A 20,342-nucleotide genomic window follows, 5' to 3' on the forward strand; every position below is an offset into this window, starting at 1 on the left:
ATCAACTGCAGACAGCACTTTCTTTGTGTCAGCTGTGTATGAAGTTGCAGACTGGGACCATAGAAGTAATTGAAAACCATTTTCTGGTGTTTCAATTTGCAACAGCATTGTTATAAGTACTGTGAAAACTGAGTGATGAGCTACTTCTGAAAAATCATTCTCATTGATAAAAAACAGCACTCTGAAAAATGCTAAGCCATTGCTCCAGTTTCTAGTTCATGGATAATCTGATGCTCTTTACAGCATGGGAAATGGAAGAAGATTTGGAGAGAGAGAGAGACAATCATGAGATGGTGGTATGTCAATGCTTTAAGAATGAGATATTTTTCTAGCCAGATAATCATCGACTTTCAAATCTCTTCGAGACTTGGTCTGACCAAGACCATAACAATTAATGTTTCCCAAATTGCATGGCTGAACTGTCTCTCTAGGTTTGCTACTGGTTGACTGATGTCCGACAAAGTGGACAGAGTTCCTGTTTTTTCCGGAGATCAGAAACAACATTTACATTGCTCTTGGCCTGACTAGAAGCAACGGCAAAGGTGTTGTGTCACTAGTAGGGCATGGCCTGGCTAATATTTCGCCCCTTCCCCTCATCACATAATATCCCCACACTGCAATGTACCATACTGTATACTTAACTTGCTCTTCCCATGCATAGTGTACATAACTGTTGTCTGATGAAGTGAGATCATCTCATGGCCTAATTCATCCAGTATCTCTATGTGCATGACATATACATATCTTAGCACACTTGAAAACCAGCAACATTCACAATCGTTGATAACATCTTCAGCTGTGTAACACTAAGGAGCAATGGAAGGTAGAGGATTGGAGATTTCTGGCTGATATTAGAGGTTAGCACAAATAGATATTGAAGTCACATAAAGTCAGTCTGTGTTTGGGTTTGAGACCAGACAGTGTTGTGATATATGAGTGTATTGTTTATTCCATTGAGTTAGCTATGCCTTTTGATGAAGCAATGCAGGAACCCTTTGAAAGCAGGAGGCAAAAGTATAGCATGTGAAAGTACAAACGGATACAAAAGTACACTACTACGAAGCATGCAGAAGACTTGTGGAGGCTTTAGTGGTTTTAGAGGCTTTGTTTTCAAAATCTCTTTTTCTATCACAACCACTGAAAGGAACTTGAAATGAAACGTGGCACATTAGACATGCACAATCTCATTCTGTCTGTTCCACATAGACACTGCTAAGCCACCGCTCCAAGACACTCTTAGATGCCACCACTAAATATATGCGGCTGGTATAGCCTAACAGCTTATCTACCGGTGATCCTTCCAATGCATTAACACCTCACACACAATAAGAAAATTCAAAAAGAAAACCTACAAGGTATTGCATTTTTAATATATCATTGCTAGTTAAATTATTAATTGTTTTTTAAAACAACCACACTCTTGCAAGAACATAACTTTTGAGGACTTTGTTATTTATAAACAATTGTTGCATACATTATTCAGACACCTTCTGATTGATAGTCAGAATCAATATTAGAGCCATAGTCAATGTCCTCTAATGATCACAGCACATGAGTTACATTAGACATCAACAACCACAAAAAGTTTATGCGGAACAACTGCGTGTGTGTGTGTGTGTGTGTGTGTGTGTGTGTGTGTGTGTGTGTGTGTGTGTGTGTGTGTGTGTGTGTGTGTGTGTGTGTGTGTGTGTGTGTGTGCGTGTGTGTATGTGCATGTGTCTATGCATGTGTGAGTGCATGTGTATGCGTTTGTCTGTGTGTGTGTGTGTGTGTGTGTACCTGTGCATGTGTGCGTGTGTGTGCGCGCGCGTGTGTGTGTGTGTGTGTGTGTGTGTGTGTGTGTGTGTGTGTGTGTGTGTGTGTGTGTGTGTGTGTGTGTGTGAAAGAGAGAGTGAGCGAGTGAGTGAGTATGAAACAGAGAGCGAGAGAGAGAGAGAGAGAGAGAGAGAGAGAGAGAGAGAGAGAGAGAGCGAGAGAGCGCGCGCGAGAGAGAGAGAGAGAGAGAGAGAGAGAGAGAGAGAGAGAGAGAGAGAGAGAGAGAGAGAATAGTGCAATACTGTGCTCACCCTTCTGGTAGTCCAGCGTGCTGTCCCGCAGTAGGCAGTGGAGCTGGTAGCTGTTGAGGTGCAGGTAGCGTAGCTGCTCTCGGAGGGGGGTCTCCTCAAACACGGCGGGGATCAGACGCCCAACGCTGTTCTGGGAGATGGGCAGGCCCAGACTCAGAGACAGGGTGGGGGCCAAATCCACCTGCTCCACCACACTAGGCTTCTCCATGGCCGCTGCAGAGTATAAACACACATCAACACACACATCACGTATGATCTTTGAACCAAGACTCACCTACATCTTATATGCTTTTTTCAATTTCACAATCTTTTGGCCGTGGCAGCAAATTGAATGTGGTGGCTAAGACTCCAAAAAGGATGTGTGAGCTTACAGCTCGGCAGATTTTGGTCACGCTGTTGTGGATGAAACTGTCTTGACTGCAGATGCCTAAATGGCATGTTTACAGATGTAGATCTCCAGTGTGTTTGCTGTGTATGTATGAGACGAATTGTTGGATGCAGTTCAAACTCCAGACTAATGTATAGGAAAATGCTATTATGCAAAGATTTGGTGTTTTAATGCTATCATAAATAGCCCACTGTCATTTTGATACTGCAGTACAACATATTTTATACTGATCCAAAGCCGCTGTTAAAGAGATAAAAAGTCACAATCATCAGGTTAGGAACATATAAGGGTCATTCTACGATTCGGCTGCGCATTTAAATCCATGGATTTTATTTGCCACTTCCCCTAACTATTAACTGCATCCAATGATGTTTTGGACATTAGCACACATTTATCTTTCATATAATACAGAAAGTGAAGACAATGCATTATTTCCCTCAGCAAGAATGAATATTTAATACTGGTTTTGGGCGTTTTCATGCCGTCCTGTTTTCCAAATGTCAGATTCAGTCTTCATATTAGCATGTAAAGAAACTTTTTTTTGCCCAAGACGATAGCAAATGTTGATTCACAGTAATCATCACAATATGACAAAACTGTCAGAAAGACCATTGTGCTTTCCATTAGACATGAAATTTGCCATTTTGTGTGTGTCCACGAAAACTGTGCTAACCGTGTCACGGTATGAAACCCCCTCCATAAATCAGTAATGATTTGGTCTTAGGCCATACGAATAACATCACGTTATGTCATAACCTCTTTGGCAGAGTATGGGAAGACTTTTTGGTAAGATTTGAGCTCCATTCTTCCATAATTTAATCCATTCTCATAGCGGGAAAACTGTGTTATCAACATATTCATAAGAATCTGAATTAGAAATCACAGGTAGAAAAACACAGATAAAGCATACAAATACATGACTTGATTAAGGTAATGTGGTGGAACTTCTGAGGTCCTCAGCTAGCACAACACCATAAAAATGGTTGAAAAGTCAAGCCGTGTTACCGTCAATGATATTACGCATCAGCTATGACAGTTGAAGAGGAGTATGTTTTTGCCAATTTATCGCCATATTGACAGACAAACAAACAAAATAATTTGTGTTGTAGGGAGATGGGTTTGTCTGCTCTGTTTTTTCTCCTAAAAAAGTGCCGACTTGTTCCCCTGCACTGTTGACGTAACACAGTTGAGTAACACGGTTGAGTAACACGGTTGACTGTTTTGAAAGTGTTTTTGTGCTATTGATCCCTTATGTGTTGGAAAAATCCTATGAACAGACAATAGGGATTGTCTCTGGAGAGGGAAGTCTTATGTAAGGAGGGTGACTAAATTCAAATCAGACTTAACAGGGATTTATAATGAAAAATGTGTCTGTGTCACAGTGAATCATAAAATCCTACTTCTGAAGCTCAACAATCACATTTTCTATATCAGGTGCACAGATTAATGACAACATTATTGTTAAGGGACATAAGCACTTTCAAACGTATGTTGTTTCAACTCTGTAGTATTTTTATATATGTTTGAAATGACATAGTATTTGTCCATAACAGTGTTGACAATATAATCAAGTAAATGTTCGCTTTCATAAGAGTATTTATCAAATGATTTAAGATTAAGCTTGGCAATTTGTTTGTTTGGAAACTTAAATGTATACACTATGGAAACATCTAGATCATTTATTTGAAAAAAGAAATACTGATAATTGACATTTTGCGTTTGCCAAAAGTGCACTCAAAACGTAGAACGAGTAATTAACAGTATGAATCTCCAGTGTTGATTGGTAAAAAGGAATAGGGAGGGCCATTGCTGCGATATTCTAATGTGGGGTGTTCATGTGGTACTTAGAGTGGTCAATATTTTCTTAGGTGGTACAGAGCATAACAAGTTTGCAGTGTTTCCCACCGAATTTTTGGAAACTATGAGGGCAGCGGGGATTTTTTTGTTGGGGGGGGGATTTCACGCGGGCCAATGGGGGGGGGGGGGGGGAGGGGGNTGGGTCATGCGGCGTAAAAAAAAAGAAATAGGAGCACAGACAAAAATGGTCTAAGAGAGTAGGCTATACCTTTTTCCCCACACACATAGGCGTACACATTCTACATGAGGTGTGCTGGTCACAGGGGCAGTTTTTCAAAATTCCTCCCATAAAAGGGTAAAAGGGCTAAACAAACATATTACACATTTATGTCTATACACATTCATTACACATTAATTTCTATATGCAGCCCAATGTCTCCTCTGCTGTGTCAATGAAGGCCTGTTGCCTAACTCATTATCATACAACTGTAAACAAAGCCTGGGGAGTGTCAGTAAACTCATCCCAACTGTTCCTTCTCTCAAGGTTTTTTATTTTTTACTTCCGTTTCCGGTGGACAGCAATGTCGGTATGAGCTGAAGACAAACTCCCAATAATGTCTATAATTTGAAAAACTAAAGTAAAACCCTACAATGGAAATGAAACCGTAATGGACCTCAGATCTGGCGCGATAACTCAAGAATTCAAGAAACAGAAGAAACCGAAGAAAGAGCGTCAAAAACCTACAAACAAATCAGAAGAAAGCATGGCGTCCGAAAACAGCTTGGAGCGAAACTTGAAAGAGATGCTGACGGGCTTCAAAGAGGAGATTTCGAAACAGATTGGCGAACTGCGACAAGACTTTGAAAAGTTCTCCACAGAAATCAGTGAAATACGAGGCGACGTGAGCAACATTCGCACCGAAGTCGGAGCAGTCAAAGAAAACATACAAGACGCGGAACAGAGAATACATCAGCTGGAGGAGAGAGAAACGGACTTACACGAAATAATAAGGCACCTCGAACAACAACAAAGAGCAACACTCGAACAGGTAGAACAACTGGAAATGAGATCCCGTCAGAATAACATAAGGATTTACAAAATTCAGGAAGGAGTGGAGGGAGATGACATGGTGGGATTCCTAAACAAACTATTCGCCGAAAAATTGCTTCTCACACCTGACGCATTCCATATCTCAAAGGCGCACCGGTCTTCCCCGAGAAACACTACACAGGAGAACCCTGGACCTCGGTCCATAGTAGTGCGCCTACAGGAGGAGGATATGCGACAAAAGGTTTTACAAGCGGCCTGGTCTAAAAAAGAAATAATGCTAGAAGAAACCCAAATCTACTTTTCACAAGACTTCACGACCAAGACACAGAAAGAGAGAAATCGTTACAGCCCACTGAGAAAACTTTTGAAGGGAAAAAACGTCAAGACGCACTTGATAAACCCAGCCAAACTGAAAGTATTTCGAGATGGGGAATCTGTTACCTACGATACACCAGAAGAAGCAGAGGATCAATTACGGCGACAGGGAGTGATAAGCGGCACAGACCAGAGAATCTACTCGAGGCGAATGGATACCCAGCTACATACAAATTTACCGTTCCAGAGGGTAAGGACATCAAGGAGTAAGAGCGAAGGACAGCCGAGCTCTCGAGAGGGCCCTGGTGCGAATATGGAAGACTGATCATCTGAACCAGCAATAGGCCTACTCCGACATCAGGCAAAAGGACGTGTGTCAAATAGACTATAGAACGTGCACAGAAGGTAACGAGTGGAGAGCGCAAAGATGAGGGCTTCCCAAGACCTTGTGTTAAAGACTCAAAACGAATAAGGAACATTGGACAGTGGAATACTGAGTGAGTAACAAGAGTCTTAATTTAAAATTTGAATGAACATTGAGACCTATAGTTTAAGTTAATATCGCCTGAACTGAAGGAAGGAGTTACGCGAGGCGCAAAGATCGAGGCCGTTGGCTGTACTACTTTGTTTTATTTTTTTCCCCCTCTCTCTTCTCACCCGTCTCCCCCCGACTGGAACTGAAAGCAATAGATAAACTGAGACACATTGCATATTGACTCTTGAATTCTATAGAGGGGACTAATAAGTGGCCAACATGACTCTTTTTTTTTTGCCCTACTTGGATCCCGAAAGGACACTGTGCAGTGCGCAAAATACGGACATGTAGAGTGAGGGAGCGCAATCCTCATATTATTCCTCTCTACTTTTTCCTCTCTATATAGTTTCTTTTTTTTTCTTCTTTGTTTTTTCTCTCCCTTCATGCATATGTACAATGCCACAACTGGTATATGAACTATCAACAATCTGGAGTGGATCAGCGAAATTTGATTTGATCCTTAATAGTCAGACGTGTGTGTGTGTGTGTGTGTGTGTGTGTGTGTGTGTGTGTGTGTGTGTGTGTGTGTGTGTGTGTGTCTGATTCTCAATAGTCATTAGGCTACTGAGTGGAAGGGAGAATGCCCTTGCAAAACTTTAATTAATCCTTTTAAAATATATATATACATTATTACTTTTTTGCCCCTTTATTATTATTATTATTCTTTACATTATATATCCAGAGCTATAGCACCAAACCTTGTCAACATCACATGTTAGCACCCTGACTTTATAATAGTTCTGATAACATGTCCTATAGAAGAACACTAGCCCTGTGAAAAGGGAGCTCTGAATCTCTTCATTTTATTTCATTTGATTATGGCCCCTTCTCAGTGTTTCCCATACATTGAGGAAACTATGGCGGCCCGCCATAGTTTAAATTTGGCCGCCATAGTTTCCGAAAATGTGGGGGTTTTTTTTTGGTTTTTTTTTTATTATTTATTTGTTTGGTTTTTTTTTACGATTTCCGTTTTTGTTAAAAACGATTTGAATTACGATTTTCTTCGTATTTTCCTCCTGGAGTAAATACATCCTATAGAGAAAACCACAAGTGCTTGAAAGACAGAGGGATCAAAAGCCTAGTCAAGTTGTTGTAGTTAACTTGGGTTTGGGAGCAATAAAAAAAACCTTCAGAGAAGGGACAGATGGGATAAGTTTACTAACACTCCCCAGGCTTTGTTTTACAATGAGTTAGGTGACAGGCCTTCATTGACACGGCAGAGGAGACATCGGGCTGCATATAGAAATTAATGTGTAATGAATGTGAATATAAACATAAATGTGTAATATGTTGTTCAGCCCTTTTAATGGGAGGAATTTTGAAAAACTGGCCCTGTGACCAGCACCCCTCATGTAGAATGTGTACGCCTATGTGTGTGTGGGGAAAAGGCATAGCCTACCCTCTTAGATCCTTTTTGTCTATGCGCTAACAATTTCACAGTACTCTTAAATTCTTATCTCTGCTCCTATTTTGTTTTATTATTTTTTTCATTACATAGACCCCTGCATGAGGGATGAATGAAACTGTGTTGTAAACAGAAATGATTCACTGTACTGCATTTTTCTTGAAATATAAATGACAATGTACTACTAATATCATGGGTAAAATGTTATGTAGCCTTATTTCTCAAAATATAAATGGCTGAAATGTAGGCCCAGGCCTATAGTTTCTCCATGCGCCAATGTCATTCTGTACTCATTGTTTTGCCATTTTGCATTTACACTGCATGAATACAACTCTCCCCCCCCAAAAAAAAAGCCCGCTTGAAAAGACCCCCCCCCCCCCCCCCCCCCCCCCCCCCCCCCCCCCCCCCCCCCCCCGCCCCCCAAAAAATCCCGGCTGCCCCAATAGTTTCCAAAATTTCTGTGTGAAACACTGCTTCTCTTTTTCTTTTCCCTTTTTTCTCTCTTTATGTTCCCCTTCTCTACTTATTTATGTATTGATTGATTCATTTATTTATTCATTCATTCATTCATTCATTTTGTCTATTCTCACACTCTTTCTCCTGGCTCTACAGAGGTTACACAGGTTGATGGGACTGGACAACTTAATTGATGAGTAGAAGCACAGTGGGGATGAATTATGTTATGTACTATGTTAGGTTTGTGTCCCTTGTTGTGGATTGCTCTCGGGGGTAGGGGTGGGGGGAGGGGTTTAATTTCTACAACTACAGATTTGCACATTTGAGGGAAGAATAAATAAGAGTAGCCTATTTAAAAGCGGGTTGAAATTGTACCTAAAAAGACAAATGGGAAATAGTCTTTCAATATCACACTGTTCACCGGGCTTACAGGGGCCTGTCCCACCCCTGAGTTTGGAGACTTGAACTCCACTTATCAGGGGTCGGGCAGTAAGACCCTTTTCCTCTATATTTTAAAGAGGGACACCTTCGGTAACCATATGGAGGTTACATTAATTGGAAGTCCACTACTGGGGTTCGGGGAAAGGGTTTTGGGTAACGGGTACACATCTTGGTTGAAATCACTTTTTTTTTGTTTTTTTTTTTTTTTGTCTCTTTTCCTCCTCTTATTTGCCCTCCGTTTGTCTTGTCTTTTACTACTCCCTTTTATGCCTTTGTCAACCAAAAGGAAGAAAAATGGAAGGAAAAATAAAAAAAAACCAATACCATGATTAGAATACTCTCTTTGAACACTAACGGGTTAAACAATCCCATTAAACGGAAACGTGTATTACAACAGGTAAAAAATGAAAAAGCAGGAATTGCCTATCTCCAAGAAACCCATTTAAACAACACGGAACACGCTAAGCTGGAGAAATTAGCTAAAGCCCATGTTTTTTACTCCTCACACACCACAGCTAAGAGAGGAGTAGCAATCCTCATTAAAAAGAACCTTGTATTTAATTTGGAAAAGTGTTTCAGAGATAAAGAAGGAAGATATGTAATAGTTATAGGGGAATTAGATCAGCAATGTATAACTTTGGTAAATGTTTATAACCCACCTGGTGCAGGAGACGAAATGTTACAAAAGATACTTAAATTGGTAATGATGGAAGCAAAAGGTGTGATGTTAATGGGCGGGGACTTCAATTTAATTATGAATAAAATAGATACTCAAAGTACAGGCAAACACAAGGCAGCAAAAGCCACAGCCTTATTGAAAAAAGCTGAAATAGAAATAGGATTACTGGATGTCTGGAGAACCCTGCATCCTCAAGAGAGAGGCTTTACCTTTTACTCAGACGCCCACAAAGTGTTTTCAAGACTAGATTACTATTTTATGTTTAAAGGAGACATTGCAAAAGTGTCTAGATGTGAAATATTACCAATCTGTACAACTGACCATGCCCCAGTAATAATAGAGCTACACTTAAACATAGAAAAAAATAAAACCTCTTGGAGAATGAACAACTCATTATTAGAAGATCAGTCTTTCAAAGAAAAAATGAATAACAATATCAAATCCTTTTTTGAAATTAACGATAATGGGGAGGTGAGTAATACGACTATATGGGAAGCAGCTAAAGCAACAATAAGAGGGGAAATCATAGCCTACTCATCTTGGAAAAAGAAACAAAATGACAAAAATAGGAAAGAGTTAGAAACTAAGATCAAAGACCTGCAAAAAGAATATGAAAGGCTAAGAACAAAGGAATTAAGTAAACAACTAAATACAGTTAAAAAAGCATTAGAAGAAATAGATATTAAGGAGATAGAAAAAAAATTAACACTAAGTAAACAATTTCTTTTTGATAACAGCCCTAAAGCATTGAAAACATTGTCATTTAAATTAAAAAAAACAGCAAGAAAAAGCAACGATCGCTATGGTTAAAGACGTAAATGGCACCCTTCACAGGGGGAAATCAGGAATTGCGGCTTGCTTCAGGGAATTTTACCAACATTTATATACCCCAGAAAAACAAGTGAGTGATCTTGAAATCAGGAACTACCTAAAACATTTAGATCTCCCTCTAGTGACCCAGACACAAAACAACTATTTAGTACAACCAATAGTAGAGGAAGAGATAGTAAAGGCGATTAAGAAAAGCAAAACTGGTAAAAGCCCAGGTACTGATGGATTTACCTATGAATTCTTCAAAGCATTCCAAAATGTATTAATACCAATCTTAAACAGGGTTTTCAATGACATTCTGGAGACTGGGCTGTGGCCAAAAACCTGGGGTACAACCATGATTTCAGTAATCCACAAAGAAGGGAAGGATCCAGCAAACTGCTCCTCATATAGACCAATATCATTATTAAATGTGGATCAAAAGTTATTTACAACAATTATGGCAAACAGACTTACAGACTTACTTCCTGGCTTGATCAATCTTGATCAAACAGGATTTGTTAAAGATCGCCTACTTGGAGATAACATCAGAAGGACCATTAATATTATAGACTACACCCAAAGAACAAAAAATCAGATGCTAACACTAATGCTTGATGCCGAGAAGGCTTTCGACCGCTTACTGTGGCCTTTTTTAATTGGTGTATGTGAAAAATTCGGTTTTCATCATAAGTTCTTAAACTTGCTAAACGGGATGTATAACAACTCGACCGCCAGAGTAAGAGTAAATGGAACACTTTCTGAACTTTTCACGATTAAAAGGGGCACAAAACAAGGCGACCCACTATCGCCACAGTTATTCGCCTTATGTATTGAACCTCTCGCAGAAAAAATAAGAAAAAATATGCAGATAAAAGGAGTGGTCATGGAGGACATGGAGCACAAAATAGCACTGTATGCCGATGATGTGATTTTATATATGACAGATGTATGCAACTCATTACCAACATTAATGCAGGAAATAGGACAATATAGCTCCCTATCAGGATACAAACTAAATCTTAGCAAAACGGAAGCAATGGAGGTCGGTAGTAAACTAAGTTGCACATTTAAAAACAATATGAGTTCAAGTGGGAGCTGACCAAGGTAAAGTACCTGGGAGTGAATATTCCTAACAATATTGAACATTTGTACGCCTGTAACTATGGGAAGCTAGAAAACACGATAAAAAATGACTTAAGTAGGTGGAAACTAATACCTTTTACATTATTAGAAAAAATTAGTATAATTAAAATGAATATCCTGTCACGTTTTCTGTTTCTGTTCCAAAATCTCCCACTCCTTGTACCAAATGCTTCCTTCAAACAGTGGGATAACCTACTAAGGAAATTTCTATGGAATGAAAAGAAACCAAGAGTAAAAATTAAAACTTTACAACAACGCAAGGAAAGGGGAGGTCTTGCACTGCCAAATTTAGCTAACTACTTCAACGCTGCACAGATAAAACCTATTCTAATCATGAACAACAAAAAGTGGAACCCAAAATGGAAAATTATGGAAGCCGACCTGGTAGGGCAATGTAATGCGTGGTTTCCAAAAACTAAAACTAAATTGCATAACTTCACTGCAAAACATACAGCAAAAATATGGAAAAGACTAAGTAGAGCAGTTAAGACCGATGATAAAGACTGGATATGCCTGAGAGATATACAACAAGATCCAGAGTTTCTCCCAAATAAAGAGGATAGAGGCTTCAATCTATGGGAAAGTAAAGGTCTCATGCGATTCTATCAAATGTATGCAGAAAAAGGCTTTGATTCTTTTGAAAACATAGAAAGACGATATCAATTGCCTAGGAGCCACTTCCATAGATACTTGCAAGTAAGAAGTTATGTGAATAAAAATATAAAGATTGTAACCTTAGCCGAGATCCACCCCTTTGTAAGAGAAATATTAAAAGTAATTGAAATCGGAAGTATAAAAAATTTAACTGGACAAATTTACAGGACACTCCAACAGAACGAAGGAAAAATGAATCATATTAAAGAGAAGTGGGAAGATGAATTGAAAACGACAATTTCTGAAAAGGAGTGGGAACAAACCTTTAAAGATATTTATAACCATTCAAAATCCTTATACTGGCAGGAATTTGCATGGAAAGTAAACATAAGGTACTTTAGAACACCATCAACAATAAAATACAAACAGTTTACTTCCAGTTGTTGGAGAAACTGTGGGAACAGTAATGCGGATCACACACACATTTTCTTTACATGCGACAGATTAAAACCCTACTGGGAAAAGGTAATGGGGTCAATAAAGAATTTTTTGAGAACAGATGTCCCAATTCAGCAGCATAACAATGCTTGGTATACTGCCTGATATAAGTATTGAACATATACATTTCTTTTGGGTTCTTAGAATCACTGCTTTGAAACAAATAACAAGGCACTGGAAGATACCAGACGCACCTAATGTCAAAAAATGGGTAGCCTCAGTCCACGACATGTATGAAATGGAGAAAGTGACTTACAGTATTATTAAAAAGGAAAAGGTCTTTGAGAAAAGATGGGAACTTTACCTGTTAAAGAAACAAGAGGTATTTGGGAAATATATATGAAAATATGGGGAATGGGGTGGTGAAGAGAGAGAGAGAGTGAGAGTGAGAGTGAGAGTGAGAGTGAGGGTGTGGGTGTGGGTGTGGGTGTGGGTGTGCGTGTGCGTGTGTGTGTGTGTGTGTGTGTTTGTGGGTGGGTGGGGCGGGGGTTCTAGCGTAAAAGAGGTGACAAAGCCAATATAAGAATATGTATGAAAACCAAAGGCAAGGGATTTACTTTGTGTACTTTTTATTTATTTATTGAATCACTCTTCTTCTTTATCTATTTACTTTTTATTTATTATTTAACTTCCTTTTAGGAACAGAAGTGTGGTAAAGAAGAAGCATTCCTTTGTTTCATTCCTTAGAGTGACAATGACTTAAAGTCGTTGTCATTGTTGTTGTTTATGTGATGATTCAAGTTTTCTTTTTGTCTATTCTACTTTTTTATTATTTTTTATTTTTATTATTATTATATTTCTACACACAGGGGGTGATATAAAAAAATGGGAAAAAATGTGTGATATCTGTGAGATGTAACAACAGAAAATGCTAACTGAATACATTGTTTCACACAATAAAGTATGAAAAAAAAAAAGGTTTTTTATTGCTCCCAAACCCGAGTTAACTACAACAACTTGACTAGGCTTTTGAGCCCTCTGTCTTTCAAGCACTCATGGTTTTCTCTATAGGATGTATTTACTCCAGGAGGAAAATGCGAAGGCAATCGTTTTTCAAGTTGTTTAATAGAAAACGGAAATCGTTTAAAAAAATAATAATAACAAAAGTTAAAAAAAAAATATATATATTTTTTTTTTACATTTTCGAAACTATGGCGGCCAAATTTAAACTATGGCGCTGCGCCAAAGTTTCCTTAATGTATGGAAAACACTGAGTTTGAGAACCAAAGCATGCAAAAGCTATGCCACTGTTACCCACAAAACTTTGTATGCAGCACACACATTACCGGAGCAGCGTGTGTGAAACTGTCATTTCCATCATCAAACAGATGTCAGGTAACTGGTGTGTGCGCGGCGTGCAGAATCAATATTGATGCCCCCCACCCCGAACAAGCAGACTATACGTAAGCCACCAATGACCTTCACAATATAGGGTTGACAGAATATTGACAGCGGGAAGGGGTGAGCAAGGTCTGTCAATGAGTAAGGGAGAGAAGAGAAGAGAAGAGAAGAGAAGAGAAGAGAAGAGAAGAGAAGAGAAGAGAAGAGAAGAGAAGAGAAGAGAAGAGAAGAGAAGAGAAGAGAAGAGAAGAGAAAAGTGTAGAGTAGAGCAGGATAAAATAGAAGAGAGTACAGCAGGATAGATGCTTAGAATGGACTCTGCTGCATAGAGTTTAGGGATATAGAAGTGTGCACGATGTGGTTCTATGGTGGTAACATAGGCGCCTTTACATTGCACTAGGTTAGGTTCTATGGCACAAAAATGTGCATAGAATGTTGATAAAACTTTTTTTGTACGGTTTTACATTAGCAAGATCCTTCACCTGGACCGTAGGTGGAGTGAGCAGCCTTTGGGAGAGTCTGCAATAACAAGGGCCATCTGGGTGTCTTTCATAAACACACCGTAGTTAATAACACAAGCAAAGAGTTCTCATCAAAACGATAACAGTAACTTGAGGTGTTTTCACACCTGGTCCCTTTCAGCCATTTAAGCGAACTCAGACCTGTGACTCAGCATTTTCTCTGCATTTGTGTACCCAGAACAGAGCATGGGAACAGAGCGGAGCGCCACGCAATTCCCACTCCCTGCTCAGGAGGATGTTTGCTCATTCAAATTTTCAGGAGAAGGCATTTTCTGACATTTTTCCTTCATGAAATTATGCCAGGGCCCTGGGACACTGGGCGTTTGATTTAATGATGTGACCGATACATGTCAATTCTCCAAAGCTCTGTTGCTCCGACCAGTCAATCAGATGGGCTATGTAGCCTGATATTTGAAGACCTTTGACTTTCCGGCAATGGTATAATTCGTGAATAACCTGGTGGCCCTGCCTCACTTGATCAACCGGGGCATACTTAGGGGCATGTTCAACAAGTGATTTTTTTTACGGGGATTTTATAGTCAATGAAAGTCACCATTTGTCCCCTTATTCTGACGGCTTGTTGTGCTGCTTTCAGATATTCAGTCTCATCTGCAGCTGATTGACAGAGTAAATAAAAAAAATGTGACGTCACTCTTCGATGCAACGTCTGAACGGCTCTGCTGGTGCATGTGTAAAGGTGCCTCATGTGAATTACAGCAGCAAGGCTGGAGTCGGGGTACGTTTGAGTACACATGCTAACAAGCTCCTCTCCAGCTGCGCAAAGACGTCACCAGTTTACACTGTGATTAGCACCTCATCACACCCCCCATTTAAACATGTCAGAGTGCGTGTGGGGTGCCAGCGTGTGCATGTGTTATATTGTGTGAATGTGTGTGCGTGTGTGTGTGTGTGTGTGTGTGTGTGTGTGTGTGTGTGTGTGTGTGTGTGTAAGCACATGTGTGCCTGTGTTTAAGTGTGCATCTGTGTTTGTGCAAGTGTGTTAAGGTGTGTGTGTGTGTGTGTGTGTGTGTGTGTGTGAGCACATGTGTGCATCTGTTTAAGTGTGCATCTGTGTTTGTGCATGTGTGTTAAGGTGTGTGTGTGTGTGTGTGTGTGTGTGTGTGTGTGTGTGTGTGTGTGTGTGTGTGTGTGTGTGTGTGTGTGTGTGTGTGTGTGTGTGTGTGTGTGTGCGTGCGCGCGCGCATTAGCTTATGCAAGTGTGTTACTCTGCTTATAATCTGTGCCTGAGGAAGACACTGCAAAAATAAACAAAAGGCAACAACATTGTGGCATATTGAGTGAATGAGAAAGACAGACAGAGGTAGAGAAGAGGGGAGTAAGAGAGAGTAAGAAATAGAAAGAAGGAACAGAAATAGCAATGTGTGTGTGTGTTTGTGGGGGAGGGTGGTGGCAGAGAGAGACAGAGTGAGAAAGAGAGAAAGCAGAGTAATAGGAGAAAGACAAGAGTGAAGAGAGGACTGGTTGTCCTGAAGCAGGTGCTCCTAAGGTACTGACCTTTGCGTTTGAAGGCGGGGCTGATGAGGACCAGGGGGGTGTTGACCTCGGGCTCCGAGGAGCCTCCGTGGCTGCCCGTCTCAGACATGCCATGGTCCCCAGTGAGCACCAGCAGGTTGGGCAGGCTCCCCTCCGTCTCCTGTTACACACACACACACAAGCACACACACACACTTTACATGTATATTTGAATTGATAGACATTCATCCCACCACAATCCAAATTTGTTTAAATGCGTCTTCTATACTGTAGTAGAATAGGCATTTTGCTCACTAGGTGTTCTGTGGAAACACATCATCTTCAGCATCTTGCGCTCCCAACCAATCCCATATTATTGCTGTTTATTGACGCCAGTCAAGATGAATGAGAATGTTAGTGCTTGCTCCGGGCCAGCATTGGGCCTCCATTCTCCATTGCTTGCATACACACATGCACACACATGCGCACACACGCATGCACGTATGCAATAACGCACATGCGCGCACACACATGCACACACGTAGGTGCACACACAAAGGTTAGAATAAGATCACCAGCAGTAAAGTATCTAGTATCAATCCATTCATTTATATCAGTAAACAGTACACAACCAGCCAGTGATTGGACAGAGAGCCGGTGAGGAACAACATAACAGGAGCGATCGATCGGAGAGATGCTTGGCGGCGATAAGTTGACAAGGGTGGGGACCGGGTTTAAAAAGATTATTGAACTCCTCCAGATCTGCAGTCACAAAGACACTTGTGTGTCTTGTCATGTCCACGCAACAACAGATGAGACATTAAGGCTGACATTAATGAGGGAGGGGCCTCCAGGCCTGCTGTGTGTGTGTGGGTTGCCACCTGTCCCGGATTTTCCTGATTGTCCCGGATTTTTATGGTCTGTCCCGGAAAGAAAAAATAAAAATCCGGGACACTGAATGTCCCGGAATTTGTACATGATGGGCAAATCTGTATTTAAATCATCAGTAGGCTACCGTCAGTACTAAATTGTAGCGTGCCCACGTCCATAAATGTATGCATTCATCTCATTGGCTCAAGTTCTAGACAAATTACGCAGCAAGCTCGTCTGGTGGGGCTGGCGCGCGGTTCATTCGGATTTCGGAGTGTTGGTGATGAGGTGGAGAGACTGAGAGAATGTTGAACTATGCGAGACAACGAAATCCATTGAATAAAAGCAGAAAAGTTTTAACGTGAAATGGGTAGAAAGACAATAGTTCTACAGGAGGCGATGACCGTGACAGGCCATTAAAGGGAAAAAATGCAAAGGGTCGACATGATGCAGGAGAAATATGCGATGTGAGTAAAAACATGCCCAGTCGATTTTCTGCTAGCTGCTCCCTGTGCCCAGCGAAAATGCTTCTGTAGCCCATCTATGAACAATATTCTCAATGTACTCTTGAGGAGACCCTACTTTTAATAGCCTAGTAAGGTAGGGAAATTAAGGTGTCTGTCAGCTTACATTCCAAAACCTATCACAGATAAAACGGCTTAGATGACGATGCCACGTTTTCTATATAGCCTATTTTTAATCATCTATGTCAAATATTATGTCAAATCAGAGAGCTACCATCATCAAACCAAGAAATTCTGTGCTTTTTGGTCACAAAATCATCACAGGACGAATTAAATGAAATCCAAATGGTCTTATCTACCTACTCCTGAATGTGCCCAGTTACAGGACTACCAGTTACATGTCCTATGAAGCCTATTTGTTTAGCCAGGAGCAGCAAGCAGCAGATGCACAGGCAAGCATGAGCAAAGCACACACACCCCACTCTAAGGAAGCTGTTTGACACCACACCCTACATCATTATATTCAGGTATTCTTAGAGACAGTGAATAATTTGAGTATTTATTTTTGTATTCCACATAAGCAAACAGAATGTATTTATTCCCCCTTTACCAGTGCCCACTAGGCCTACTGCCCCCTCCCGTCATCAGCCAAAAAGTATTGGAAATAGTCCATATAAGCCTGCTGTATTTTGTTAGGCAATTAACTTAATAAATGGCTGGCAAAAATGGCATTTTCAGCACAAAACGGCGATTGGGTAGATGTGCGAAGGGCTGTGCGCCGCTAAGAAAAAAGGTCAATTTGATGGTCAAAATGTCCAGGATTTTTGTCAAAGTGAGGTGGCAACCCTGATTATCAATTGCTAACAGAATCACTGACGCCAGTCAGCTAATGGATCACACACCTCAAGCTAGTGGTGGGGAGAAACAGGAGTTGGACAGAGCTTGTGTTTGTGTAAGGTAGGGTACTCTGCATAAGGTATAAATAGATATTAACCGAGCACCCTTAGTCAAAGGTTCTTTTCAAGGAGTAAGGATAATACAACTATGACCAGTAGGTAAAGTTTGAAAACATTGCTGGCATGTATTCATATAAATAACACTCGAATGTAACCTCTTGTCTCTGGATAGACTCTTAAAATTGTCCTTGGTATTGTCCTTTCAAAGAGGAAATAGAATAAATAGAAAAAAAGCAGAATAAATAAGAAAGTAGAAAAGAAAAACCCTCAGAGCTCCGAATGAATAAATAAAATAAATAAATTAATAACCTCAAAGTCCAAAAGTGTCCATCTACCCGGGTAGTATATGTTCTGTTTATGTGTCCCACGTGCGGGTGTGTGTAATGGATCTCCTTATCTCTGGAGCCTCTGGTCCTGACCGCGCGTGCACCCAGGGAAGTTCGGCGAAAGTTCGTTGGAATCAAGCTCTTAAAAAAAACCAACCTGCATAGCAGGATAACAACACTGTCAGCACTTTCCTCATTCTCTCTTCAGTTCTTCAATATGTAAACTCAAAGTGCAGTATTTGAAACGTAAGTCCATTCAGTCCACGAACTGCACAAAATGAAACCCAGTCGCTAGCTTAGTAGCTCAATCATATAGATTCTAAACAGTATTCACGAGCATAGGCAGTTGGTTCATCAGTTCAGTTCAACTCCAGTTGGTTTTTTAGCTTGCAGACAAAATACATTACAGTAGCTCAAAATACGCTTACACAACGACATCATACAATCACATGAATGTAACACATCTTCACAAGATGTGTCTTATGCTCAGATCATGTTTTGTGATCAAATACCGTGAATCAAAACAAAGACAGTTGATATCGCGACTATCGCAGGAAGACATGAAAATAAAACTCACTGGAGGAAAGGAAAGAAAAATACAGTAATATAACACTGTCCGGGTCTTCTTTCATGCAAATCTTGCTTCTCATGGGAATAATAACTTAAACAAAAGTAGTTTTCTAAACTGTATCATTAAAATAAAATCAGTAATAGCTAATTTAACTTGCAATCTTCTTTCTTTCGCTACTCTTCTTCAATGTGATGGTTTCTGTTCGTTGGTATCTACTAGTTCTGTTCACATAGCAACCAGTGCTCTTCATCTACGTATCTCCCTTCCTAACAGAGTCTCTACTGCCACCTAGTGGACGGGAATTGAAATTACAACTACATAGACAAACACAAAGGAAATAGGATAATACATGTAACCGTAGTATTTCAGTGGGTTACATTTGGTATTATGTACTATGCTGCATGCCTGTGTAGGAGATAACTGGTAGCAAAAAAACTGCAAGAGAACTTCATACACAGTTTCAGGATTAGGGTTAGGGCTAATGTTATAATGGAGTAGGGTTATAATTCACAACACATACTGTACAGTGTACTTCAGAAAACTTGTAGTGCAGGCAACAACACAGTTGGACAGTTCTTACTACGCTGCATGGCTGAAAAGCTCACTGGTGTGTTTTTTGCCCCAAGCACCTCCTTCCAGGCAGCAGTGCCCGGAAGGTCCCAACTTATCCTAAACCCTAACCCTTGTTTGGGTGGTGCGCCTGGCAGGCAAGCTGCCTTCAAGGCATTGTTGACGGCCAAAAACCCACCAAAGACCGCCTGTGTGGCACAGTAATAGGCATAAAACTAGGAAGGGAACATCCTATAGCTTCAGGGCTACATGTCTAACAGCACTGTCTGGTGAGCAGACTAGACGTGGTGTTTAAACACACCGTGGGCATTTGCATTTAGACTCATTCATTATGCCCGGTTATACAGAGCTCACGCAGGCCTGCCTGCTTGCATAACTGTACATCTAGCAGACACTTTCATCTGGTGTGACTTACAAGAAGAGAGAGACAGCGGCCCTCAAGCAAGGGAGCTGTAGGGGGCTCTAGCTGCAAGTTACATTATACACAGGGTGTATATTTGAGTGTTAAAACCTTGGTTTGAGAGAGCACCTCTTGGCCTGGGTTTTATAAGGAGTTTACTCCGGTGCAGTTGTATACACATCTTACCAACACAGCAGAATCCCATGAAATCCCCTGCTGTTTCGTTTGTGTGTGTGTGTGTGTGTGTGTGTGTGTGTGTGTGTGTGTGTGTGTGTGTGTGTGTGTGTGTGTGTGTGTGTGTGTGTGTGTGTGTGTGTGTGTGTGTGTGTGTGTGTGTGTGTGTGTGTGTGTGTGTGTGTGTGTTGAACACAACTGGAGCAGGAGTTAAGTATGTAAAGCAGAGCCTCAGTGTTAGTCCTTCACCTCCTCTACAGTCGTACGAACAAACAGCAGCTGTGAGAGCGAGCGAGCGAGCGAACAAGAGAGCGAGGAGACTGTGCCACTGAGCCACTGTGAAATGGCCTAACCTTCAGCTCTCGAGTGTGCCGACTCTCCACACAGCAGGTGGGCCCGACTTGTACCGTTTTAAAAGGGCCGGATGCTTTCCGCAGAGGCAAAATAAATAAATAAAAAGTACAAAATAAATAAATAAATAGATAAAAAGCCTTA

The 20,342-nt window shown here is 40.6% G+C and overlaps 1 protein-coding gene across 1 annotated transcript in view; it reads right to left on the reverse strand.

The window, feature by feature from the left end:
* The window catches only part of pigg (phosphatidylinositol glycan anchor biosynthesis class G (EMM blood group)), a 172,295-nt gene that overhangs the window by 112,369 nt on the left and 39,584 nt on the right, over positions 1-20,342 (reverse strand). The window contains 2 exon segments of the mRNA XM_063188079.1: positions 2,067-2,279; positions 15,559-15,697. Coding sequence (XP_063044149.1) covers positions 2,067-2,279; positions 15,559-15,697 — 352 coding nt within the window.

This window comes from Engraulis encrasicolus, chromosome 22 (genome assembly GCF_034702125.1).
Source record: "Engraulis encrasicolus isolate BLACKSEA-1 chromosome 22, IST_EnEncr_1.0, whole genome shotgun sequence".
Lineage (NCBI taxonomy): Eukaryota > Metazoa > Chordata > Actinopteri > Clupeiformes > Engraulidae > Engraulis > Engraulis encrasicolus.